Source organism: Pygocentrus nattereri, chromosome 18 (genome assembly GCF_015220715.1).
Source record: "Pygocentrus nattereri isolate fPygNat1 chromosome 18, fPygNat1.pri, whole genome shotgun sequence".
NCBI lineage: Eukaryota > Metazoa > Chordata > Actinopteri > Characiformes > Serrasalmidae > Pygocentrus > Pygocentrus nattereri.
In genome coordinates, this window is record NC_051228.1 from 27,328,156 (window position 1) to 27,355,458 (window position 27,303).

Below are 27,303 nucleotides of genomic sequence, written 5' to 3' on the forward strand. Positions count from 1 at the left end.
AAGTGCTGTTTTAGCTCTGTCAATGCGCTCCTCTTTCTCAGCCCTCTCTACAGCTGCACTGATCAGAGGCATCAGAGATCTGTATGTGTCTCTGTCCTCACCGGCCCCTCAGGCTGTTGAAATAAAACCTATTGCAATTGTCTTGTAGGTCCAGTACTAAACTAAATGAGCTAAATTTAGACACCAAACATGTCTTGGCATATATCTAGGGTAAGTTAAAACTGTGGAAATTTAATTTTTTGCCAAACTGTTTCTTTAATGTTGAAGGAAGTCACCACAGAAACAAAAGCTGTTTTAAAATACTTCTTTTATTGGAGCGATCTTTTCTTCTATGGTCCAGAGAACACAACATCCATTAATTCCATTAACACTCTGAAAGGTGGACTCATCAGACCACAATGCACATTTTCACTGTACATCTGTCCTTTTTAGATGAGCCCAGCGAAGTTGGCAGTGTTTCTGGATGCTGAAAACCCCCAAATTATTCCTTTAATGTTGAAGGAAATCACCACAGAAGCAAACTGTTTTAAAATACTTCTTTTATTTATTCATTGGAAGAACTACTTATGCATAGGCCAACAAAATGTATCACAATTTTGCATTCAAATTCTGTCATACAGTAGCAAGGAAGCCCGGAAAATGTGTTGAAGCCTGGTGGGACATGCTAGCCCATTCAGCCAGTCTGAGTGAAGATAAAAGAGACGGAAGCCGTAAGAAGAAGGGAAGGATCTGAAAGTATTTCCATTTCATTCTCACTAGTATCAGGAAGCACTTTAACTGGGGCTCGCAGGAAAACCACAAGACAGTAAATGTCTGCATATATAGTAAAAACACTGATTGCAAAACCAATGAAGGATACAAAATCATTTTTGATCCTATTTTCAAATTTTTGAGAAAATTCTGAAAGTAATCAAAAACAAAAAACTGCACAATGTAACCTTTGCAGTATTATTAAAATGAAATACCTGCAGAAAAATAAATAGGGAAGCTTTCTGTAGAATCCATCTGCTCTCAGTATTTTTGGACTTCCATTGTTAGAATTAGTAGCCATTAGCTGGTTACTCCTGCGTCTCAAAATGAATATCTGTGGTTCAGGAATGTGTTATAACTATAGTCAAATAAAGTGTTGCTAATTACAGCTGAAAATACTGTCACAGCAAGTTCAAGATACAATAAAACACATCCCTGTCTGCTGCTGGTGGCCTTTCAATATACTATTGCTTTTGCAGCTGAAGATTCAGCTGATTACCTGCCTTATGCTCATTCTACTCTTTCAACTTTATACTTTATTTACGCTTACACTAAGACAGCTTAAACCAGAGGACAACACTCAAATTTTCAGAATTCATTACTCTATCATACTGCATCATATTGCTAAGCATAAGGTCAGTAAAAATGTAGAAAAATTATACAACAGAAATTGATTTTACAAATAAAATTGGCAAGACAAGCATTTCCTGATCAAAACTTTGGTTCGAATCATTTTTGAACAAGCTTGCATGATGAGTGACATATTCAGTCTTGCTAGCTCTCACATCCACTCTTTTTTCAACTCGTATTTCAACTATGTCAGACTTTTCAAGCATAACTAATGCTGGGCCTGAAATCAGAAATTATTTAAATGCCTTGTACAACCAGCTCCAGGTCATCTTCCAGCATAGGTGCTGATCAGTGAGAAATGTCGTAATAGTACTGTCTCAATCTGGGCTCGACCACAACAAAGCCAGGCCTCTCATCCACCCTGGACAGAGGAAACAAGACATTTAGTAATGATAACATTTAGTAATGATGTCATAACTAGTTGAAAAAAAAATAATAATACTAATCTGTTCTGCACTAAATGTCCTGTGTCACTCACTTGTATGTCCAGCATTTCTTCATTAGGTCATACATCTCAGGTGGGCAGTTGACTGGAGCAGCCATTCTCTGCCCGCTCTCAATCATCTGGATCACTTCATTACCTTTCATTCCCTACATAGCAAAAGGCAGAAAGGCTTTTTAATCAGCTACAAGCTCATGGCCAAACCCAAGGCCTCTGCAATCATCCCTAACCCCAGCTTTTAAAACTATTTATTTCAATGCTTTGTTGTTTTTTTTGCATGTGTGATTACAGAGCTGTATTATATGGACGAAATACTAGCATTGCGATTATATTGCTACATGAAAACAATGCCTTGCAATATATGAATAAAGCATTGGTTAATCAGTAATGTGACTAAATTAAGGATCATGCATTATGTTGACAAATAATTGACGTTTTCAGAATCAGTATCTTTATTCATCAGGTACAACATTTACAAGGATTTTTTTCTTGGTGCAGGTGTCAACATAAAATTACACCCAGTAAAATAAGTATAGATTAACTGAATACTTTGATTGATCACAACATCAGAAACACCCAACTGAAATTTGCATGTTGCAGCATTCTGCACAATCAGTCATGCAAAGGCCAGAATCACGATAATGATTAACAAACAATCTTGCATGCATTTAAGGAGGACTTGATGAGCTGAGGCACATATGTTAATAAATAATCCCCCCAATCACCTGGGTAGTTAGTGTATACAGTCTTAATTATTTTAACAAAACCTTGATGAAACAACAACTGAAAAAATACAAATTTCAAAAAAGCCACTGTGTCCCTAAATACTGGAACAACATCATATCTGCTTCACGTAATACACAGCATTCATTTTACTGAATTACTGAGTCTGGACATTTTGAATATATTTGCAAAAGATTAGGTGTGCACTAGACTCACTAGAAGAAAGTAACATCGTATTTTTCCCCAAACTGCATGGTTAATTGCACAGAGTTCATTTTGTGCCAAAGGCAAAATATTATGGATTAAAATGTAAATAAATATGTTGCATATGCATATATGTTGCAGTCTTGTGTTCATTACAACTGATATAACCATACAGAAACATTTATAAAGGCTCATTCCAGCAACCCTCATTGTCTTAAAGGTTGTGGTTGCCAGTTTCGATGGCAAGTCAACGTTACACCTGTTGGGTGGCACTGATTTTTGTTTGACATTAGGTTGACTCAGGACACTTTCTGGGGTGAAATGTGACATAATACTGATAATAAGACATGGAATGCCCAGTCAGACACATTTTCTGTGGCCCTTAGTTAAAGAATGCTTCTTCGTCCTTTTATAATATTTAAAGAGTCACTGTGATATATACTGAGCTACAAAGTCAGTTCTTCTAATGTGTTATATTATTTCTTCCAAAAAAGTGTCACAGGATCAGAAAAAGGAATTGTCACTTGACATATGTGTTATATGGTCAGGACCCCTATGGACCCTCACAGAGCAGGCACTATTTGGGCAGTGGATCATTCTCAGCACTGCAGTAACACTGATGTTACTGTACAACACATACTAACACACCACCGCTCTCTGCTCTGTGAGGGCTCATGGGGGTCCTGACCACTGAAGAACAGGGTAAAATCAGACTAACAAAGTATCAGAGAAACAGATGGACTATGGTCTGTAATTGTAGAACTACAAAGTGCACCTATATAGTAAGTGGAGCTGATCAAATGGACAACACAAAGAGGTGGCCATAATGTTATGCCTGATCGGTGAATATGTACATAAATTTAGTTCTGCTTATCTAGTTAATACGTCAATCAACATCCAAATCTGGCATGCAGGTAAAAGCTTTATGCCACATACCTTGTATGGCTTTTGTCCATATGAGTATGCCTCCCACATCAGAACCCCGAAGCTCCACACGTCACTCTTACAGGAAAACTTGAAGAAGTTCATGCATTCTGGAGCGTACCACTTCACAGGCCACTTACCAACACCTTTGGACTAGATAAGAGAGGACAAACAGCAGTGGTCATTAGTTTGTTTAGCAGGTTCTTCACCTTCATGTCTCTCCTTGGTAGAGTTTTCGCTGCTCTAACATACCTGATTCAACCCTTAAAATAATTATCAAGCGTTTCATCCTGAGGCAGGTTTGTTACAACAGGGCCTAAACTGTACTGTTTTGCAGTGGATCTGAAAGACTGGAGTTTTAGGCTATTCAACACAAAAAGTACTCTCTTATGTCAGAAAAAATTAACTTAAGCCCAAATGTCTGGAATCTTCTAGAAGGCTGCAGTGATACATTTGCCTTTAGACAGCTAGAAACACCACAGTGTTCAATCATTTTACGACACTCCACATTACTTCAGTGTGAACAGCGGGGCTAAACTCTAGTAGGCTGAATGGGTGGTTTTATGTAAATGTGTTAATGGCTGTGACATCATAACCATGAAGAACTCTAATTCTTTGCCCATATATGGACTATACGGATGGAGAAAATGCTTTTTGAAACATCAATGAGTTTTATGTTTTAAAAAAAAAAGTAAGGAAACTTTGCTTTTCCATCATATGGACCATTGAAGAAATCGAGAACATCTTTCTTCCTGTTGCATAATGTTCTTCTTCACAGACTCCAACTGGAGCAAACCTGTTTTGGAGATTAGCTTTACCTTGTAACAGTCAGAGTCCTCGAGGGCTTTGGACAGCCCAAAGTCGCTGATCTTGGCGTAGTGCTGGGTGACTAAAAGGACGTTTCTGGCTGCCAGATCTCTGTGAACAAAGTTATGCTCCTCCAGGTACTTCATCCCCATAGACACCTGATGCACAAGCTCTGTGATGTTCTTCATGGAGACGTGTCTGCATTAAAAACAAACAAAATCACTCCACTGCCTGTTCCAGACTTTCTTAGTTTATTCTGAGGGAACCATATGTGGGTCCTCGTTTTAGTTTTTCACTCTTGTAAGTACACAATCGGCATATTTGTTTCATAGTAGTTACTAAAAAAGCTACTGGATAAAAAGTGTTAAGATACATAACTGAACATTAGGCCTGTAGTTTAGAGCTAAACTATATAAACATGTAAACATTTAGTGATGATGTTGAAATCTTTTAGGGACTTTTTCATATATTAACATTCAAATAAAAAATGATTTCATGTTGAAATTAGTTGGCAGGTGTTCAGTCTAAGCCATGTTTTACAGAGCACAACCAGCAAAATCCAGCCCTCTCCTCACCATATATGTATGCTAGAAGGAGCACTATGTGATGTATCCCTTTAAAATGTCAGAAATCAATGTTTCTTTTGTCCTTTGAATATTAGGAGCTTCTAATAATAATATTGGCACTATGATGAAAATATTTGGGTGTGTTGGTCCAGAATACTGTGCATTGTGATGTGATGCAGCACGAAACTTTTCTCCCCATTCTAGTTGTGCCCAGTTTTAGCCTCTAGTTAGGGCTCTCTCTCATGACACTAACAAGCTAGGGTGAAGGATAGAATGTGCTTCCTCCAAGACAAGTGAAGCACCACCATCTTTTCTAACTGGTGCTTATGAAGATTATTTTAGTTTAATACTACAACACATTCTAAGAATACTAATAATGTTTATTTATATAGCACCTTTCATACTTTAAAAATACATCTCATAGTGCTTTACAATACGAAGCAAACACAACAGAAGAAGTAGAAGAGAAAAAAGATCAAGATAAAATAAACAAATGGCAGAAAAAGGCATATATTAATAATAATTACATATAAAAAGATAAATGTATACATAAAAATACAAAAAATACAAAAAAATATCAAGCTAACAAGTAAGTAAATGTAATGGTAATATCCCAGTAAAAACAATGGAAATGATAAAAAACCTGGTTAACTTATCTCTTGCTAAAGTAATGAAATATGTTTTAACTGTTATTTGTAAAACATTGACAGAAGGAGTTTGATGGATGTTTATTACTAATGTGTCCCAGATCTTTGGTGCATAAAACAAAATGCTGCCTCTTCACTCTTTACGTTTCATACATGGAACATGAAGAAAGCGCAAACTAGATGATCTTAAAGCTTGATTTGGAACATCATCTATCAGCATTCAGAAATGTATGAAGTTGCTAAACCATTAAAAGATTTAAAATCTAGTAGTAAAATTGAATAGTCGATTCTGAAAGAGACACGCAGCCAGTGCAGTGATGCTAAAACCGGTCTAATATGATCTTGTTTTCTATGTGAGCACAGTTGAATCCCAATTTTATGGTGCAGATACATGCACCACAATCAATCAATGCATTTTTACAGCCCGATTCAGTGAAAGTCTGTGAACACTGCAGTGGAAGAGGAAAAGGAGTACTGTACTTGTTCCTTTGCAGAAACTTGTGCAGTGGGCCCAGCTCAGCCAGCTCCATCACCAGCATCAGGTTCTCAGCCTCGCAGATGCCGATCATGCGAACAATGTAAGGGTTGTCCAGCTGCTGCATGACCTCAGCCTCGCGCAGCATGTCCTGCTTTATTGCCTCATTGTTCTCCTCATTCTTCAGGATCTTCACTGCCACCGGTTTCTCTTTTCTAAGGTAAACACATATGCATGAGATCACAAACAGCTTTAACTGCGCCACCTACTCAGTTAAACACTTCAGGCTGAATTTATGGCAAAGTCAGGATCTAATACGTTTCATGTCAGAACCCCCCCCCCCCCAAAATAACAACTAGCTTGAAAAGTATGTGCACATTTAATACTTTGAAATGATATAATCCTCAAAAATACATAAAAGCTACACTTAAAAATAAAAGTGCATTTATTGGAGTATTGTTCCTCTAAATTGCTGGTTCTTTAAAGCAGTGGTTCTAAAACTGGTCCTCAGGGTCTCCCAGCTGGTTCAAATGAACTCATAAAGCATAGGGACAGAACAAAAAAGTGGATTGTCTGGGGAGCCCTGAGGACCAGTATGAAACCACTGCTTTAAAGAAATTTGTAAATGATGTACAGGTGTGAAGAACAGATTTCAAGCTCCACATAACTTAAAGTTTCCAAATGAATAAAATTAAGAATAAAGTAACATTTCGTAAAACAATATGTCCAAGTCCAGAACAATTTAGAAAGCTATATATGTAAGAAAATCCTTGTTTTTCTTTTCTTTTTTAAAATGTTTTCCTTGGTCTGTTATGCTTTATATGCTGGGTGTAACTTTTCTGAACTTTCAGTTCAATTATAGTTCTTTAGGAAATGATTCAGTTAAATATGAAATTTTACATTTTCTCACAGTTTGATTCAGATGGATTAGATTATTGTGGTACAATTCATAATAATTGTAAAAATAAACTGAATAGTCACTTCAATAATTTTTGTGTATTTACATGGTAGGTGGATATAGAAAATAACAAGAACACAGTGTCATTGATTCAAGCACCACTCTTATCAATCACCAAAATCTGCTTGAGTGCTACTAGTACCCCCTTGTGGAGGGTCTTTGAATATCTGCTCAATGTGAGTGAGTGAGTGAATGGATGAATGAATGAATGAAGGAGTTACAAGCCATCAGATGCATCTAAACAGAATATACCAAACCTTTATAACGTAAGAATTAAATTTTTGCTCCACAAAGAATGAATACATAACTGCACACTATTCTACCAATTATAATTAATTCTAAGATTCCAAAACTGATGGACTGAATAGTCACATTCACATTGCTGCTTTTTTTAACATCCTCTACTTGGTTCAGGTATGCTGAGACAGGGAAAACATCAAAGTATGCAGCACAGGGGAACTTTAGGACCAGGCTGTGTAACCACAGTACTAGTCACTATGTCTATGTGTTTTGCAAGCCAGTTTCTTCAGTTAATTAAAGCTCAACTGTGAGAAAAAAAACAGGAGCTTTTCACATGGGCTTCGTCAGTGACTCACTTCCTCATCTTGTAGATGCCTCTGAGAACTGTCCCAAAGTTGCCCGAGCCGAGTTCCCCATCTTCTAGATACAGCTGTTTGCGGTCCACTGTGGTGGTGCGCAGTTCATCAGGGTCAGCATATGGACTCTCGTACACCTCCGTGTCCATGGGCATATCTGGTTGAGAAAGCCAATAATTATAGCAAGACAGAGAATAGAAAAAAGGAAGAGAAACTCATTGCTGGTCATCACTCTTATAACTGGGTTATTCCAAACCAACTCATGTCATGGAATTCCTAGAAAAAAATTCTAGGTTCTATTTTATTCATGAAACCATATGTACTTTTAGAACAGTGCTCCAAACAGTTTGTTTTCAGTTACGAACTTTTAACACTTGCTTTTGTATCCAAGGATACTTGTTAGTTGTTGTCTGTGAATAACAGATCCCCCGACAATAAAAAATGAAAGAGTGCATCATCTCTCAGGAGAGGACTCCAACTTCCTAGAGCACTGGAAAGATACAGGTGGGAATCCAGTATTTTATTATTTACTGTTTTATTATATTTACTATTACTCTGTTTTACTATTTACTATTTTATTATATTTACTATTTCACTATTTACTGTTTTATTATATTTATTACTTCACAATTTTCTATTTAATGTTTTATTATATTTTCTTATTTAGCTATTTACTGTTTTATTGTCTTTACTATTTTACTAGTTATTATTTCTGGGTTATTATATTTACTTACACTTTCACTATTTACTGTTTTATTATATTTACAACCCCATTTCCAAAAAAAGTTGGCACAGTGTGAAAAAAAAAAAAAAAATGCAATGATGTGCAAATCATTTAAACCCTATATAAAGACAACATATAAAAACTGAGAATTTTATTCACTATTAAAAAATATTTATGCCCATTTTGAATTTGATACCAGCAACACGTTCCAAAAATGTTGGAACATGGGCAGCAAAAAGCTGGGAAAGATGTGTAATGCTAAAAAAAACACCTGGTGGTTGATTGGCAACCAGACAAACAGACATAATTCTGTGGTGGAAATCACTCATGGACTCAGAAACACTTCTGAAAACCACCGTCTGTGAACACAGTTCGTTGCTGCATCGACAAATTCAAGTTAAAACTCTAAAATGCAAAGAGGAAACCATATACAAACAGGATCCAGAAACACTGCCACCTTCTCTGGGCCTGACCTCATTTAAAATGTACTGAGGGTAAGTGGAAAAGTCTGACAAATCAACATTTGAAATCATGGGCACTGTGTCCTCTGAGATAAAGATCACTTAGCTTATTATCGGCATACAGATCAAAAGCCAGTATTCAAGCCAGTATTTCAGTTTTTTGGAAATGGGGTTGTAGAAGGTAAATTGAGTTCCACAGTATAGAAGCAGAATAGCAGAGCGAGTCTCCCCATGTTTTCTGCATTTTACAGAAGGTATTTGAAGAAGGCTAGTATCTGCAGATCTAAGATCACAAGCTGGAACATAAACACACAGACATTCTGTGAGGTATGCTGGTGCTTTAGGCCATTTAGAATAAAAAAACAGTAAAAGAACTTTAAAATCTAACCTAAAATATAGAGATATCCAGTGCAGTTCTATCAAAGCAGAAGTGATCTGAGCTCTGTTTAGTTTTTGTTAGGAACCATGCTGCTGCATTTTGACCTAGTTGTTGAGGACACCCCGTAAAAAGAGCATGAAAAATGTCAGTCTGTTTGTGACCCAAGGGCCAATTTTACTGTAAAGAAATCTGAATCAGTTATAAAAATTGATGAGAGCATTTCTAATTTGATGGAAACAGGATTAATCCCTGAGAAAGGGTCAAAATGCCTCTGAAATACATTTTAGTTTGAAGCAATTGTGATTTCATGGAGTAACCTGAAGTAAATATAGCAAAAATGAATAGTTACAGTAAGGTTAGCAGTACAAAAATGTTAAATCATAAGGTTATATTTAAAGACAAAAGATTTCCCGCTCTTACATAAAAATTACACTCTCCAATAAATTAATGCATCAGTGGGGTTGATTATATAAGCCTTGATTTGAAATTATTCTTGTTGTATTTACATCCAGTTAAAATTCCCACTCAGTGCCTAATGTGTAAAACAGTTTTGATTTTACATTGTTGCATGAATTAAATAGAACTTTTTACTTTTTTTTTACTTCCAAGGAAATCCATGATATGACCTGCCAGGCAGGCTGTTTTGGAATGATCTAACAAGACAATTCAATATGTGTGCACAGGCTTTTTATGAAACTTTCAGCTTACCTGTACCAGCTTTTGGCTTTTCATATGGATTAGCATTGCTCTCACAACTGTATGGCGGGGGGCTCGAAGAGGTTCTATGCTGTAGATACATGATGCAAGAAGTAGATCAGAATTATAGAGAAACACATACTATGGCTAAAGACACACCATGTTGATGAAACAGCACACAAGCACACCAAACACTGTTTCCCAGTCTCCTTCATGGCCTCTTGCATCAAAATACTTTGCAATCTTTCATTATGTATGCTGCCTGTCATTAAAAAAAAAACAGTGACTGACATGACTTTGTGGAGTTCTGGTGGAAGACCATGAATGAGAGGAGAATCTCAGTCCACAAATAGTTTAAAAAAAGCCACAGGGTGAATTTATCATGTAAGTTATAACAAAGAAAAGAGTCTTATGAATCTTATGCAGGCATAGGAGATGACAGGCTAGTTACAATCACAAGAAAAGACTGAATTTGTGTTAATGCTACTTGTTTATACATAAAATTAAGATTATAATAAAGTGATTATAATCTGCTGATAAAGTGATTTGTCTGAGCTATTTATACTATAAGTTAAAACTGGCAAGTTAACACTAGATGGCATCACAGCTGAAGGCTATAAGACTGCTAACAAACACTGGAAGTCAATAGTCACCGAAATCTTTTCTGTAAATACATCTCCAAAACTTTTCTCAAACCACATCTAGGTCTTTGTTAAGTGCATAAAGATTTGTGGATGTGATTTTAGATCCAGTATAACTCACTGTGAACTATGAAAATGCATAAAATGTAGCCATGTATCCAACATCTGCTCCAACATCTGTTGTTTAAAGGCACTGCCTGCAGGCTTTGTGAAGTACTGTTACATTTTATAGTTCAGCAGGTCATACTATGACCTTAACCTCACTATAAAAATTAACTGAACTTCCCCTTGTAGTCTAAAGGCAGCCACTTTGGACAATGGGTACTGGCTGAAATTTGGCAGCATTTGGATACCTGGTTAGGTTTATTGTTCATTTTAATAGTTAATAATAAGTCATACTGAGTCTTAAACCACATCAACAAGTCTGCATGACCTTAATGAAGATGTGGCTTGAGAGAAGTTTTGAGGATGGGTTTACAGAAAAGATTTAGGTGACTATTGACTTCTAGTGTTAGTTAGCAGCGTTGGCTTTATAGCCTTGTAGGTCCACCACTAACCTAAAGAAGCAAAATTTGGACACCAAACATGTCTTGGCAGATCTACATCTGGGGTATGTTAAAAAGTATGATGTATTTTCAGGATTACAGGCAAATTTGTTTGGTCTTTCTTCATCACATGGGTGCCATACTCTATTTGCACCAGGCTTGCTTTCTTAACTGGGTCTATTTTGAGTAATTTACCACAGTGGCAAGTCCCTTCTATGAGGGTGCTATGCCAGTGGAGTGTGGTTTGAACATTTAAAAAGAAAAACATTTCAATTATGTTTAACATGTAGCAAAAACAGAAACCGTAAAGCTCACAGGTTAACACTGCATGCCTTTATGATTACAATAGGAAATAGCTGCTCAACAAAATAAAGTTTTATTCACATTTAGTATGATGGAAGTATATTCACTTAACTAATGCATGTATTGCAAAACTGGGAGCTTTTCAGTTTCTAAACTGTAATTCAGGTACCAAATGCAAACAGTGAGACACTAATGGGGAAGATGGACGGTGGACTTGCGTCGGATGAGTTAAGGTGACGTGCAGGGTGGTGAGTGGAGGAAGATGTGAGAGAGTGTACGGACAATCCCATGGAGCCGAGTTAGCAGCAGTAGTGGAATGAGAGCAGTGCACTGTAAGTAGGGAGGAGAGGGGATTTTGGCATGTTTAGGCACCTTTTTCTGGCCAGGTTTGGGGAAGGAGTAGGATTTGAGTCTGGAGAGAATTCCACTTGCAGGACCCCGCTAGAAACCACAATTTTAGAGAGGATAACATTATTGCCCTGAACCCTATACTGCATCACTTATTATCTCAGACCCATAGGCAGTGCTTCATGCATTGACATTAGTAATAATGTTAATAGTTAAATTCATGCAATATGTTATTGTCAAGCTTCATTCTAACCCAGAAAGTCATAGCTAATGATGTTCTCCTATCAAGAGCAAGTGACAAGGAAGCACAGTTTATTATTCACAATATAAAAGACGCTGAACAACATTCATATAATGACACTGCCACTGTCTTGTAAAGATGCTATAAACTTAGTGAAACAGCTTTGGCTGGTGAGCATTGAGCTGCTGTGTCAATATTATGGTGAAGGCTAGAGTGCATGGCAGATGGCATGTTCATGAAATAAATCTTTCATATCCGTTCCTCCTTCAGTGTAATACACATTATGTGTGCATCACAGATTAAAATGTGTCTGTTACATATTTAATACTTTCGGTAAATGTCTGCTTGTGTATTGAAAACAACTGAAGACTATCTGATGGAGAGCATGGCTGGATTTGAGGTGGTGAAAACGCTCTTGTTAATGTCTTTCTTTCTCCATCTCAGTTTTGCTCTCTGCACCTGTAAATAATGATGATAGAGCAGCACTCACCCCTGGATGATTCAGAGGAATCGCAGGTCGGCCTAAGCATAAACACATAAATAACAACGTATAAACATAAATAAGAATGTGTCATCATTTTATATAAATTATTATGGAACTTTATATCTACCTGTTTTATAAAATCCATTGATTCATTAACCAGTAACTAAGCTATCCATCCATCCATTCTTCCATCTACCCAACCAACCACCCTTTCATTCATTTATCCATCCACTTCTCTGCCCCAACGTCATCTATACAATCATCCATTTATGCATCCATTTATCCAAACACACATCCATTCATCTATTCATCCATCTGTCAAATATCATTCACTCATCCACTCATTTTTACTGCCCTATACCCAACCAACCTCTCTTACATTCATTCATCCATCCATCTATCTGCCCAAACATCATCCATCCATCCATCCATTCATTAATTTATCCATCCTTCCAGCTAAACATCATCTAACCATCCATCCATCCTTCCATCAGTTCATCAGTCTATTCATTTGTTTATCCATCCATTCATCAATCCATTGATCATTCCAGTCCAACATGTAGATAAAGCATGGCTACCGTCAGGGTGTGGGCAGGCCTCTGTTAACACTCTCAGTAAGCCGTCAGGTTTGTAGGAATAATGCTCCACCAGCTACAGGACAACAGTGTGAGCGTGTTAATAAAAAGTGTACATCTCACTGGATTCAGCCTGTTCAGCATAACTTCACTGAAGGACTAAACCAACATTACTAATGGTTTTCATATTCATTTTCATTCACTTTGTTTAAAATTAAATATTAAATAGAACTGATACTGACTCTTCTGCAGTTAATCTGATATTAATGTTTATTCAACAGACTGCACAAAAATAACAAGATAATTATAATTAGTTTCATAAGAAGTTTATTTGACTTCAGTCAGCTTTCTCTGTAGTTGTAATATTAATTAATTACCTGCCAAAGTGTGTCAAACTTCTTCCCGTCAGGAATGGAGAGTTTGCCGGCTTTGTCCTTGTCGATGCGATAGTGCATGACCTGACCGTTATGTAAAAGACCGAGTGCAAAGGAGCCATTGGTGTCTCGTTGGCGTATTCTGTCAACAGGAGAGAGCTGTTCAATCACAGTGATCAGAAAGAGGACAGAATGACATTTAACAAAGACAAAGTGGTGAAACCTTTACTGTTTTGTGCACCTTTGTTCAATAAACTGTAAGCAGTCAAATACTACCACTAGATGGCGCTATAAAACAAGGAATAAAGTGTGGATGAAAATGAAGAAAATGGGACTCTGGGGACTCTGTACAGTGATGGTTTTGTGATATACAAAATGTTTTTCTTCGCGTCATGTATGACTGCTGTCTTCATGACAATTTAACAAATATTTGTTTTGACTGATTAATTGAAGTGAAGTTTAATACTCTGAAATGCAAACAAAAATGATATAGCACTTAAAAATGCATCAAAAATACAAATTCAGCAAAAAAAAAATCTTTATTGACACAGAAAATAATGCTATGAATTTTTTTATTGGCCAAATAACTGCTATATTGTATTGTGTTCTTGTTTGTTTGCTTGTTTGTTTGGGTTTTTTTTTTTGGTAAAGACATTACGATAAAACCATTGTTAAAGGATATTAAACATAACAAAACAATTTCCATTTCTCTGTTGTACAAATTCAGATTTGATTAATACCAAAAAAGTGAAGAAGTGAAAGCAGGTCATTTAGTAGAAGTGAATTCCTTACTGAAAAACACAGACTAAAAATGTGTTTTTTCCTGAGTAAAAGTTTTTTCAATCATCTTTATTCTGTTTACTCTGTTCTTTTACACACACATATGTCTGCTTACATTGATTTCTAAAGAAAATGTGTAGCGAAAACAGCACATGCTCAAATGAGGACAGAGCAAAATGTCCTTACTTGAGCAAAAATGTCATATTGTCCTATCACTGTGAGCACATGTGGTCCTCAGAGGCATAACAAGACAAGTGCTAACACATGCACACACACACACACACAAATACACATACACATTCTCATGTTCTCAGACTCCTCCCACTGTTTCTGGTCACTTCAGGAAGTCCTAGTGGAGCGGAAACCACAATGCCTCCCGCTCTCTCTCTCTTTCTATCTCACTCTTTCTCAATTTCTTTCTCTCTTTTCTCTCATTCTTTCTTTCTTTCCCTCTCTCTCTCTCTCTCTCTCTCACTCTCTCTCTCTCTTTCTCTCTCTCTCTGTCAAACACAGTGATAGCTATTTTATTCTATGTAAATTGTTACTCATATATTAAATGATGAAACCTATTTGTAACCAAATTAACCCTAAAGTCTTCTTTTATTGAACAAATTCCCCTTTTACAAAGTGTCAGTATTCCATGTCCAATTCCAAATTATCTTCAAGATGTGCTGAAGCACTGAACAAAAGTCTTAAGCACCTGAAAAAAATATATTTAAAAACAAATTTGGTAGTGAGTGGTTTTATTTATTATTATTTTATTTTTTTGCTCAGAAAAAATACAAATATTTAAATTCAATTCAATTATATTAATACAACAAATAGTGATTTTGTGTGTGTCAAGTCTGTGTGTTTATTTAACAATTTCCAAACCTCTTCCTGAGGCTACCTAGTGTTATTTGTCATTTTCATCCAGTGCCAGATTTGTCTAATCAATCCTTCATTAAAGTAATCAGAAAAGCTGGTGGTGGATTTGAGTGAGTCTAATCCAGGAGACACCTTTGTTCTACAGAATGACTGAATCCAATATAAAATGGCATTGATAGTTTTTAAAGCTTTGAATGGTCAGGCAGCTGCATAAGTTGAGGACATGCTTTGTGTATATGCGTCCTCAAGATCTTTAAGGTCTGTCTCTCAATCACTTTGAACTGTTTCTCGGTCTCATCTTAAACAAAACGGGGATTGTGCTTTTGCTGTCGCTGCACCAAGAGTTTGGAATGGTGTTCCAAGTAAGGGCAGGAATGCTTCATCTGTGACTGTTAAAACACATTTTTATCCATTAGCATTCAGCAGTCATTGAACTGTGGACTGAGGTCTGTACACTGTTGTGTGAATGTATGGTAGTGGTGTTCGGAAAGGTGGGAATCCTTTTTGTTTTATTGTAAAGCACTTTGGTTTTAAATGTGCTATATGAATAAAATGTACTTACTTCTAATGGGCTCATAAGATATCATCTACATTTCTGAAAACATGCCAGTCTGATTACTTTATACTGTATATATGTTTTTGTATGTAATATAATTTTACATATATCATTTTGTAATATTACAAAAATACAATATAAAGTAATAAAACTGGCGTGTTTTCAGAAATGCAGTGGGTGTCTTTATCACATGCAGCTCAGCTCTGTGCAGTACTGCTGCTGAATGTGTTGTTTAAGATTACTTACAGAAACTTGCCGTTGACACGTGCACTGTTGTGTAAGCGTAGCTCTGACTCTTCGCGTGAAATACTGCCGTGGAACCAGGGCATCTTCTCATGCGCTGTGGTTGCAATTAACTTCTCCAACTGAGGCCTCTGACTGATGATAGCCTGCTCCAGTGCAGCACCCTGTTTAAAACACATTTCTAAAGCTTTGTGGTCTGAAATTTACAACATAACAATCAGTAAGGCTGAAAAAATAACCTTCCTGCACTTAGCAGCCTCCAGTGTCAGAGATGTCCTCCAAAAGTGGAAGCTAAAGTATATACATATATATATATATATATTACTCAGTGTTAAGGTAAAAAATTTAAACAACTGTAGGTCTTACAGATTATGTATATAGAATGGTACATGGTTCTACATTGTTCTGAATCTTACAAATACTATTACACAGTGATTCCATATTTAAAAAGAAGGATAAATTGAATTTGCTTTATTTCTGTCTCGATTTGTCTGAGCCGTCTGAAAAGAGCTAATGTCCCAAGAAAGTTGTCAACTGTCAGACTATTCAACTAAAAAGATTCACATTTAAACCACAGCTTTGTTTTTAATTTATTAAGCTTAGGGCTCATTATTCAGTAACTACTATTAGTTATTTGGCAATTACAATGTAATTATTGTGTAAAGTATTTGTAACAACTGTAAAATGTAAAAACTATGTGTAGTTATGAGACACTGGCAGGGTGTTAGAGTTTAAAGGATTAAGACAGTTTCTCCTGCATGAGAGTGCAAGAAAGACAGACGCTGTGAAGTTTTCTCGCATTACGTAATATCTGCATGTCAGATGTGAAAATGGCTTTCAGGAAGTCACTCTTTGAATGACAGTTTCTTTTAGCATGCGAGGAGACAGAAGCCTCAAATTAAGAATAGATCTAGGGAGTCAAATTTAGGCTCTGCATCGCTGGACTGCTTACGGAGATTGTTTAGCAAACTTTATCATTTCTGTATCTATAGTGTGTTTTACCTTTTTGCAATGTAGGAAATCATGACTGGGGAACTCATTTGAAGGCTACCTACATGGACTTCATAACACATACATAGGCGCTGAACAAATCTTGAGAGTTTATGAACAGTAATCACAAGATGACATAAGCTGTTTTATGAGGTAAATGACAATGTATTGACATAAAGAGCCTCAAGCTAAAGTAAAGAAGACAGACTTCATAAACTACCTTATGTAAGGATTTTGATAACCACTTCATACTGCTTTGTAAATAATTTATTTAATGCTTATGCCTGTGTTATGACATTCTATGAAGGTAGCCATCGAAAAATTGTTGCCTAGAGTTTGACACAGTATCACAGAAACCAGAGTATATGCTGAGCAGTTTACAGAGATGAGAGCAAATGAACATGAATTGTAGTGGTTGCTAAATTGTGAAAAACATTCAAACTGAATTGAATGAGGTTTAAAGTGCGCTTCTTTAGTGTCACACTACAGCTAGGAGGTTAATGTTGCTAAAAAGTAATGGAAGCTTATACCACACCAGTTAGCATCACACAAACTATGTTCTTCAGCCATAACATTCTTCTCAAACTGTGTAGAGTTGTTCAGTAATCCCAAATAGACTTACTTATGTGGATCCCAACACTGTACAATGTACAATTTGTAACAAATACTGACACATTCAAACATCTCTTTTTACAAGAGATGCCTGAAAGATGCCAAGAGAGATGTGCTTTAATGCTATGTCAGATCGTGAGACGCAGGAGCCTGACTGAATTTTTGCTTACCTAGAAAGCTAAATTGACTATGTTTAAGTTTTTAAGAAATCTTGGTTTAACAACTTATTTTTATAGCCAGTTTTGTTGGTTTACTTAATGCACAGCAACCTTAATATTCAACTGCTAACTTAGTGATCCATGTTCACTTGCAAGTGAAATAACTTGAACTAACATAAATCATAATTAAATCGTGATTAATATCCGTGTTTTGTTCTGAATTTGTATAGATTTACAGCTGCATTATAAAGTGGACCCATTGAATCTATAGCCAAACTGATTTGTATTTGGCTATTTCTCTTTGCCTAAACATTATTTGCCATATTATTATATTTCACTAACTTATCTTAATTTAAAGAAAAAAAGGGGGAGGGGGGCTTAGGTAATCATAAGGGGGGAGTGTAGCCTTATATCATGTCCAATATTAAATAACTGCCATTTTCTACTGGTTTTAATGATGCATGTTTTAGATGAAGCTTCCAAATATTAAATAAAGAACTAAATACCAAATTTGAATGTTTCAGTTATAGAGACAAACAACAAAGAATTATCAGCTAGAATTTCATCACTTTGACACGCCTACTCTGTAGGGCTGTAGCCCTTCAGAACTGAAGCCTGCACTGCTGTAGATGCAGGAAACCACAGGTGAAAGGCAGTGCTGCCACTAACCTGCAGGTTCCAGGTCTGCTTGACATACTGCCTAATGAGCTGCTCCTTCAGGTCCTCAAAGGCTCCCACTTTGGGCTCCACGCCGCGGGGCCGGTTACAAGGTTTTTTCAGCAGGCAGATGAGCCCATCTGACTCCTGCGCATGATAGTCGATCACGTCTATTGGGTTTCGGTGTGATTTTCCGCCCGCAATGGCGTAGGTGTCGTTCATCTCCCTCTCAATGGTGTAGTGGTAGCATTGGCGATTGTAGGCCACTGACAGAGCAAAGCCTCCCAGATAGTTCCTGCTCTGGCGCAGCAGGTAGAGGCCATCGCTCATGCCCGCCTGTCTGAGGTAGTCCTCTGCATCCTCACGAGTGATGTTGCCATAGAAGTAAGGCAACGTCGGTACCTTATCCGCCATGACTGCTCAGCTAGCCCTAATTGCCCAGAGAAATCCTGCTCCAGTCACCTGAAAGACAGACAAGTATTGTTATTTTTAAAACCTTGTAATTGATCTTGTAACTGATCTATAAACATCTAGAGTTGTTACTGACATTATGCTATTGTTTTGATTTAAGTTATATAATTCAATGCCCTTGAATCTCACGATGATTTGATAATGAGAGTTTGGGCCGCTGCTATTGAACCATTTGTAACTCAATTTCACACTTTGTAAACTATGTCTGGCATTTTTGATATCATGTGGAAGAAAAAGGCAGAGATGAGGGAATTTCACAGATTTTTCAAAATTTCTACATAATAAAATAATTCAGCTGTAAACAAAGACATTCAGAGAGGTTAATGTGTTGGACTTGTTCACAGTGGTGGTGATAGAAACCAAACATCGGATAAGTTTGACACCTCTTAACGTTACCTGACAAAGTGCTTATGATCATGCTGTCTGAAGCCTGAGACACTGCTTTACAGTAGTTTTGCAGTAAAGTTTTGGCCTGAAATGCATTTATATTTTTATACATTTCTATATTTAATCCATTCATGGCACAAAGGTACATGTAGGGTGTTCAAAGGCAAACTTGTCCCTAAATGAAATGTGTTTTCATATTTACTACACATCTGCCATAATCAACAATATAGACAAAACAAAAAGATTAAAAAAAACAGATATCACCACCACTGTAAAGAGATCGGAGTCTGTAAGTTTCTCTTCAACTATCTATTTAACATCTCTAATTTGAACAAAAATTTGAATTTTGAAAAACTCTAACAATTTCTCCACTTAAATGAGCTACTAGTGAGAAGCGATTAAATAATTAAAAGATAATACACAATTACAACATACAAGTGTCATTGCTGGTCATTAGTACAATCTTATGGCTTCAGTTATGCTTTAGTAAAACTTTGTTTAAACTTTGTTTAAAAATTGTGGAGTGTACATTAACATAGAAACAGTAAAGTGCACATTACAGGAATAGATAAGTGAAAAATCATCCATTCATTTCCCACATCATGTATAAATGTATAAATCATTTTACTGATTTAGTTCAAACTGCAGTCCCATCATAAAAATATGTTTAAAAATATATATATTTATGAGAATTATGATACATTTAAACTCAAGGCATTCATTAAGGTATTAATAAGCAAAATATACACAAAATCATCATTTATAGGGTATTTTGCACTTTTTTTCAATTTTATCTTTAACAAGATGAAATTGAAAGATTTAAATTTATCACGAGTTTAACTGAAACCGAAACACTGAGGCTGTGTCAGAAACGTTATAAGCACTGCCCACTCATACACTCTTAAAAAGACGATGCCTCAAGAGTTCTTAATAAAGAAAATAGTCTTACATAGCGCTCAAATGAACACCATGAACACTCAAAGAACATTCTGCATGACTAAATGCTACTTTGCATCATGAAAGGGTTCTTCAGTCTAATGGAAAATGTGCTGTATGTGGTTCTCTATGGAACCTTTTTGAAAAGGTTCTATCTATCACCAAAATGGGTTCTTCTACTGTTACAATGTCTTCTAAAAGCTTCTAACAACAGAAGAGCCTTTGGGATGCAATATAGAAAACTAAAATATTCAAAGATGAGTTTATTGATTGATTTATTACTGCTGTTACAGGTCACAAGCTTTTGAGCTCAGCCTACCAACTAGTTCCCAAAGGCAAAATGTTAGAACAAGCTGTTAGACTGGCAGATCAGTACAGTTTACATTAGTTTCATGGAAACATAATTAATGAAATACACTATATTGCCAAAAGTATTTGCTTGTCTGCCTTCACACACATATGAACTTGAGTGACATTCCATTCTTAATCCATAGGGTTTAATATGATGTCGGCCCACTCTTAGCAGCTATAACAGCTTCAACTCTTCTGACAAGGCTTTCCACAAGGTTTATGGGAATTTTTGACCGTTCTTCCAGAAGCGCATTTGTGAGGTCAGACACTGTTGTTGAATGAGAAGGCCTGGCTCTGTGCAGGTCAGTCAAGTTCTTCCACACCAAACTTTCTCATCCATGTCTTTATGGATCTTTCTTGTGCACTGGTGCGCAGTCATGTTGGAACAGGAAGGGGCGTCCCCGAACTGTTCCCACAACGTTAGGAGCATGAAATTGTCCAAAATCTCTTGGTCTGCAGAAGCATTAAGAGTTCCTTTCACTGGAACTAAGGGGCTGAGCCCAACTCCTGAAAAACAACCCCACACCATAATCCCCCCTCCACCAAACTTTATACTTGGCACAATGCAGTCAGACAAGTACCGTTCTCCTGGCAACAGCCAAACCCAGACTAATCCATCGGTTTGCCAGATGGAGAAACATGATTCGTCACTCCAGAGAACACGTCTCCACTGCTCTAGAGTCCAGTGGCAGCACTTTACATCACTGCATTCGATGCTTCGCATTGTGCCTGGTGTTGTAAGGCTTGGATGCAGCTGCTCAGCCATGGAAAACCATTCCATGAAGCTCTCTACGCTGTTCTCGAGCTAATCTGAAGGCGACATTAAGTTTGGAGGTTTGTAGTGATTGACTCTGCAGAAAGTTGGCAACCTCTGTGCATTATGTGCCTCAGCATCCGCTGACCCTGCTGTGTCATTTTACATGGCCTACCACTTCGTGGCTGAGTTGCTGTCATTGCCAAACACTTCCACTCACTTGACTGTGGAATATTTAGTAGCAAGGAAATTTCACGACTAGACTTGTTGCACAGGTGGCATCCCAGCACAGGACCATACTGGAATTAAACGATTGATGAAAACATCATCTGTTTTAAGACTGTATGTAGAACCTTTTTGAAAAGCGGTTCTATATAGCACTGGAAAGGGTTCTTCTATTGTCAACCGCTTGACATTATGACAGTAGATGAACCCTTTTTGGTGATGTATAAAGCCATTTTCAAAATGTTTCTATATAGAACCATACACAACACATTTTCCATCAATCTGAAGAATCATTTCACCATGCAAAGAACCCTGCAAACATTCAAATGGTTCTTTGAGTGTTCACGGTTATATCTAAAACCATTGCCTTTACTAAAGAACCCTTGAAGAACTATTTTTTAAGAGTGATAGAAATTACACTCTAAAAAGTGAGCTCTTCATGTAACTCTAATAGCATGTTTCAGTACACTCTCAAAAAGAATGGTTCCTTAAGGGTTCTTCAGTACCCTACTCTAGAACCATAAACACTCTGCATGATTAAAGGGTTCTTTGTATCATGAAAGGGTTCTTCAGATTGATAGAAATGTGCATGAATGTGTGTACAGTGTTCTGTATAGAATCTTTTTGAATTACATAAAACATTTCCCTTCAATCAGATGAACCCTTTTAAGATGAAAAGAACCACTGAATCATACAAGTGTTGTTGCAGTGTTCATGGTTCAATATAGAGCAATTGTCTTTAGTAAAAAAAGAACCATATTTTATCAGCTCCACTTATATATGTGCACTTTGTAGTTCTACAATTACAGACTGTAGTCCATCTGTTTCTCACAGTGCAGGTACTATTTGGGTTGTGGATCATTCTCAGCACCGCAGTAATACTAGTGGTGGTGTGTTAGGGTGTGTTGTGCTGGTCTGAGTGGATCAGACACAGCAGCACTGCTGGAGTTTTTAAACACCTCAGTGTCACTGCTGGACTGAGAATAGTCCACCAACCAAAAATATCCAGCCCACAGCGTCCTGTGCTGAGAATGATCCACCACCCAAATAGTACCTGCTTTGTGTCTATGGGGTCCTGACCAATGAAGAACAAGGTAAAAGGGGTCTAACAAAGTATGCAGAGAAACAGATGGACTACAGTCTGTAATTGTAGAACTACAAAATGCACCTACATAGTACGTGGAGCTAATAAAATGGACAATGAGCATAGAAACAAGGTGATGGTTATAATGTTATGCCTGATTAGTGTATACAGAACCATAAATATGGCTTTGCATGATTATTGAGCTCTTTATATCATGAAAACGTTCTTCAGATTAAATGTTTTTTTTTACATTTATTTTTTTACATTTTTGAAAAGTGTTCCACTATTGTCACAAGCCAAAGAGCCTGTACTATACTATACAGAACCCTTCTTGCTGGGCGTGCATTGCATATTTGTGAACACTTTCTAAAGTGAGCTCACACTTTATGAAGTGCTGCAGCGGAGCGTCAAGGCTGACTCAATCAGCAGCCTCACACCTTTTTTTTACACTTCTTTTTTTTTTTACGCTACTTCACTTCTTTTCTTCTCCATCAATTAAAGAATAAACTAAAGCAGGAATAGAGTAAATGGGGTAAAGAATAATTAGATTAAGATTTGTAATAGTTTTCAAACCCAAAAATGAAAACTTGTCGGTTTTGACAAAAGAAAACAACGTCACAATATGAACGTCAGCATTTACAGGCTTGCAAACAAAATGCGCCAGCAAAACCATAGCACAACACTTAAAAAAGGCAATCAAACAATATGAGATCAATGACATTTTATCTTAGTTGCTGCAAAAACAAACTGAGGAACAGGAGGGCGAAAATCAAACAACTGGAAAAAATAAGTTAATAAAGTAAGAAAACTACAGATTGTGACATTTAATCTGCTACTTGTTTCTATGCAATTTATTGAGTCTCTTAACTCTAGACTCTTAAATAATAGGGTTCTTCAAGTGTTCTTTAGTAAAGAAAAGATGATTCTATATAAAACCATGAACACTCAAAGAAGCCTTTACATGATTACAGGATTCTTTCCACCATGAGAGGGTTCTTCAGACTGATTGAGAATGTGCTGTAGATGGTTCTACATTTTGAAAAGGTTTCTACATAGAACCAAAAAGGCTTCCACTATTGTACAAGCCAAATAACCCTTTTTGGTACTATATAGAATCATTTTTGCTAAGAGTGTAGTTGTTGTTTACAGACTCTAATCTTTTTTTAAGTTGCATCCAGTTGTTTTCTAGAACATGTGTCAGGTTCTAGTCCTCATGGGCCAGAACACTGCAGACTTCGGCACTATGCCTCATTAAACACACCCGATTCAGCTCACCAGCTCTTCAGTTAGACCTTTATTAGCTGAATTCAGAGCGTTAGATGAGGGTAAACGCTTACTTGGACTATCTGGAACGTTGGTGGTAATGCTGTATTCTTCTCAAGTACTGTATATTTCTACCTCAGTAACTGCTGTGCTCGTGTATGTTGTAATCTGACTGCGTATATCCCATATCACAGCATGTTAAATCTCTCTACACCTTATCCTCACTACCTCACGCGAAGAAATGAGTGCTGTGATGTTGCTGCACTATCCTGTCTGTTTACTGTGTCTAATGTCTGTTTTATTTATCAGATTTATTGTACTGTTTCTAGTTTAATGTTTGCACACTTACGTCTGCAAGCTTGCACTTTGTCTGCACTGTATTATTTTGTTCCCTGTTGCACCATGGTCCTGAAGGAACGTCATTTCACTCCATTGTGTTTCGGAATGACAATGAAAGCCTCTGGATTTGACTCGACACTGATCTCCGCAGCACTTTGGCCTGGAAGGTCCACAGTTTGACAGGCCTTTTCTAGAAGTACTGACGATGTCAATGACACATACTCAGGAATATGAGAAAATACGTTCCTACCCACCTCAATGTTAGAGTGTGTATTCCTTTCTTGCTTGGCTTTTTGCAGTAGTTTTGCATAATTCATTTTTTAAGATGTAAACAAAGTCATTCAGAGTGGTTTTATGCTAAATTCCTTATTGTAAAGAAACTTTGTACTCTCAGTTCAGTTATCTTAGTTATCTAGATAACTGCGATAAGAACCAGAAGTCTGGTGAACCTACACGTATCTTCTACACGAGTTTTTATGTGCAATGTTGATGAAGGCAAAATAGTGATGAATATGAAATAAGTTTTCTTTCATCGTTTACTTTGGGCAGATTAATTTTAACACTGCATTCAGACTAACTCCAAAATGTATAGGCTGTACTTTAGCCTAGCTAGCTCTCACTATGAGTTATTTACATGCCCAAAAAAAGACTATTTTGCCTTGCATGCACCTCTCCACCCTTAAATACATGTTTTAGGTCAAACTCATTTCAAAATTAGCATAAAACAATTTCTCAGACATTCTTAGGCATTACATGTAATATCTTTCTGTGAAATATCTTTCAGAGGCATTGAACACTTACACATATGTCTGGTTCCCATCACCACCACTGTGAGCAAATCTGACACAGTAAGTTTCTCGAATAGAGCGCTCTAAATGACTTTGCTTACATCTGCTTTACATGCTGGAATTCCTCTTTAAGTGCACAGCAAGTTGAGCAGCTGGCGCATTAGAAGTCGTAAGTCATAAGCCATGAGTTTTTGCACGTTTTCAAGTACAAAGATGATTACACATGGGTTGTGACATGGTTCATAACATCTTTCAGGTTCATTTAACTCATAGCTGTGTCCTCTGTCAGGGTTTGCAGGTGGATGTGTTTATTGTTTTTAGTCAGATTAACCTCTTAAATAGCCAGGGAGTCACCAGCAGGCCCAAAGTTTCATTACACACTTCTGTAAGCTAAGAATAGCTCAACAAGCTTTCATTGAAATCTCTGTAGTTACTGAATAATAAGCTTTACTGTGTAATAAGGCAGATATTTTAAGGGGTTCAATATAAATTGTAATATGATTGTTGTTGCTGTCAAAACAAAACCATGTATCTCCATTTTTGTCCAATTTTATTTTGCTACAATCTTTTAACACAGCAGCTGTTTTGTACATTGTGTGAAAATTTCACAACACATGGACCAATAGAAATACTCTAAAATCACTTGGAATAAAATCTCTTTACATTAACTTACCTTGAAAAGTAAGAGTGTTTTTGCCCTCTCCTGTAAAGTTAGTATTTTTGGAGATACTTGTTTTAACTTGGACAGAGACAATATGTTTACAGTGACTTTACTGTACAATCTTTCTGAGCCACATGATAGTAAATTAAAGTTGGAAAATGAAGTGCATGAAGCAAAATGTATGTCAATCGGAATACTGTGCATATAAGTATATTTAACTTTAGATGGGATGTTCAATATTAGCCATGGCCAACACACTGTTATATGTGAACATTCAAATGACACATTTTATTTGTGTTTTCTATGTGAGAATAAGACACACTCTCTACAGAGAACACACTTCTGAATGAATTCAGCATTTTAGGAAAAAAATACAACACAAAATGCAGCCTTTGCAAAAGTTGTTGCACATTTTATATTTTATGTTTCCTTTTTCAACATTAACCTCAGCAGATAAAAAGACACTGTGCACTTAAATTTGCAGAACATTTACCATATTTAAGTGTATTCCCTTCAGAGGATGTTCACTGAGAAAATCAGCACGTCATTTGACTAGTGTTACCCAAACTTTTGCATACTGTACCCCTCACTGTAACAGCTGTACAACACATGTGGCATTATTCCGAACAATTAAATATAGCCTGGATTCAGAAAACTTGGAATCTTCCATCTGTTGCCTTTTTTGAGTACTGAAAATTTTCTGTGTGCTTTTACAGTTTAAACACGTCAAATAAAGCAACAGGAAGGTTTCCATCCTGCTGTCCTTTTCAGACACAATTCAAAAACGCAGTGCACCTCAGGCACTTTGACAAAACCTCGGTGTTACACTTGTACTTGAAAGAGAAAAAGGCGGGCGCAGGTTCAGACATGGCTCTCCGAACACACAGCCCTGACCACAAAAGGTTCCATGCAGACAGCTTCACTGGGCACAAAAGGCCATTGTTCTGGTAACGGTACCTCAGACCAAACAGTAAAACAGCGGCAACTTTCTAAATTAAACACATGAAGAAATCAGATTACACCGCAGGTCACCTCTCTGTTCCAGTGTCAGCGTGATCTACTGGTTTGCCACTATTTCAGAATGATGCTGAACCTGTGAAAGCCAGTCCTTCATTACTGTATTTCAGTACTTACAAAACACTTGTTGCTGAGATGAAAGGTCAGCATTAAAAGGGAATTCCACTGATTTTCCAACATGCTGCCATAATTCGAAGATGTAAACAAAGGATGCAATCCTTGACAATTTAAATGTCTTTGCAGTTTCACATTTTATTCACAATCCAAAATGACCACTGAACCTACAGTTTTATATGTAATGCTGATAATAATAAAATAGTTGTAAATCTTAACAGAAAAATATTCCTTAGGAACTATTTTGCCTTACAACACCCTGTATGCATCCCTCCACCACTTTTTTTAAAAACCTACATTTTATTTCTCAACTATCAGGAAATAATGTCTTGGGTATTCACAGCCACTTCATGCGCTACTTTCATACTTTCTGTGCAGCAGCTTTTAAACTCTTCAGATTTCTGGTTCCTATCACCAACACTCTGAACAACTTCATATCAAACCACTACCTACAAGACCTTGCCTCTTTCTGCAAGATTATGGAACTTTTATCATGTAGATAATACTCTAATAGTTCTTTAATAATATGCATTTAACGGAAATGTAATGCTAAGAGG

The 27,303-nt window shown here is 36.8% G+C and overlaps 1 protein-coding gene across 5 annotated transcripts in view; it reads right to left on the reverse strand.

Annotated features, from left to right (window-relative positions):
* Positions 1-522: 522 nt before the first annotated feature.
* syk (spleen tyrosine kinase) overlaps positions 523-27,303 on the reverse strand; it is a 99,811-nt gene continuing 73,030 nt past the window's right edge. For 4 of the 5 annotated variants that reach the window (XM_017697347.2, XM_037547264.1, XM_037547263.1 and 1 more), the window contains 13 exons: positions 18,369-18,818; positions 15,943-16,103; positions 13,497-13,635; positions 13,123-13,195; positions 12,551-12,582; positions 11,844-11,912; positions 9,995-10,073; positions 7,723-7,879; positions 6,174-6,383; positions 4,492-4,678; positions 3,686-3,826; positions 1,859-1,971; positions 523-1,741 (listed from right to left, as the gene is read on the reverse strand). In XM_017697347.2, coding sequence (XP_017552836.1) covers positions 1,669-1,741; positions 1,859-1,971; positions 3,686-3,826; positions 4,492-4,678; positions 6,174-6,383; positions 7,723-7,879; positions 9,995-10,073; positions 11,844-11,912; positions 12,551-12,582; positions 13,123-13,195; positions 13,497-13,635; positions 15,943-16,103; positions 18,369-18,770 — 1,836 coding nt within the window. In that variant the 5' untranslated portion in view covers positions 18,771-18,818 and the 3' untranslated portion in view covers positions 523-1,668. The remainder of the gene's footprint in view (positions 1,742-1,858; positions 1,972-3,685; positions 3,827-4,491; positions 4,679-6,173; positions 6,384-7,722; positions 7,880-9,994; positions 10,074-11,843; positions 11,913-12,550; positions 12,583-13,122; positions 13,196-13,496; positions 13,636-15,942; positions 16,104-18,368; positions 18,819-27,303) is intronic. The other variant, XM_037547265.1, reaches the window with a different exon arrangement.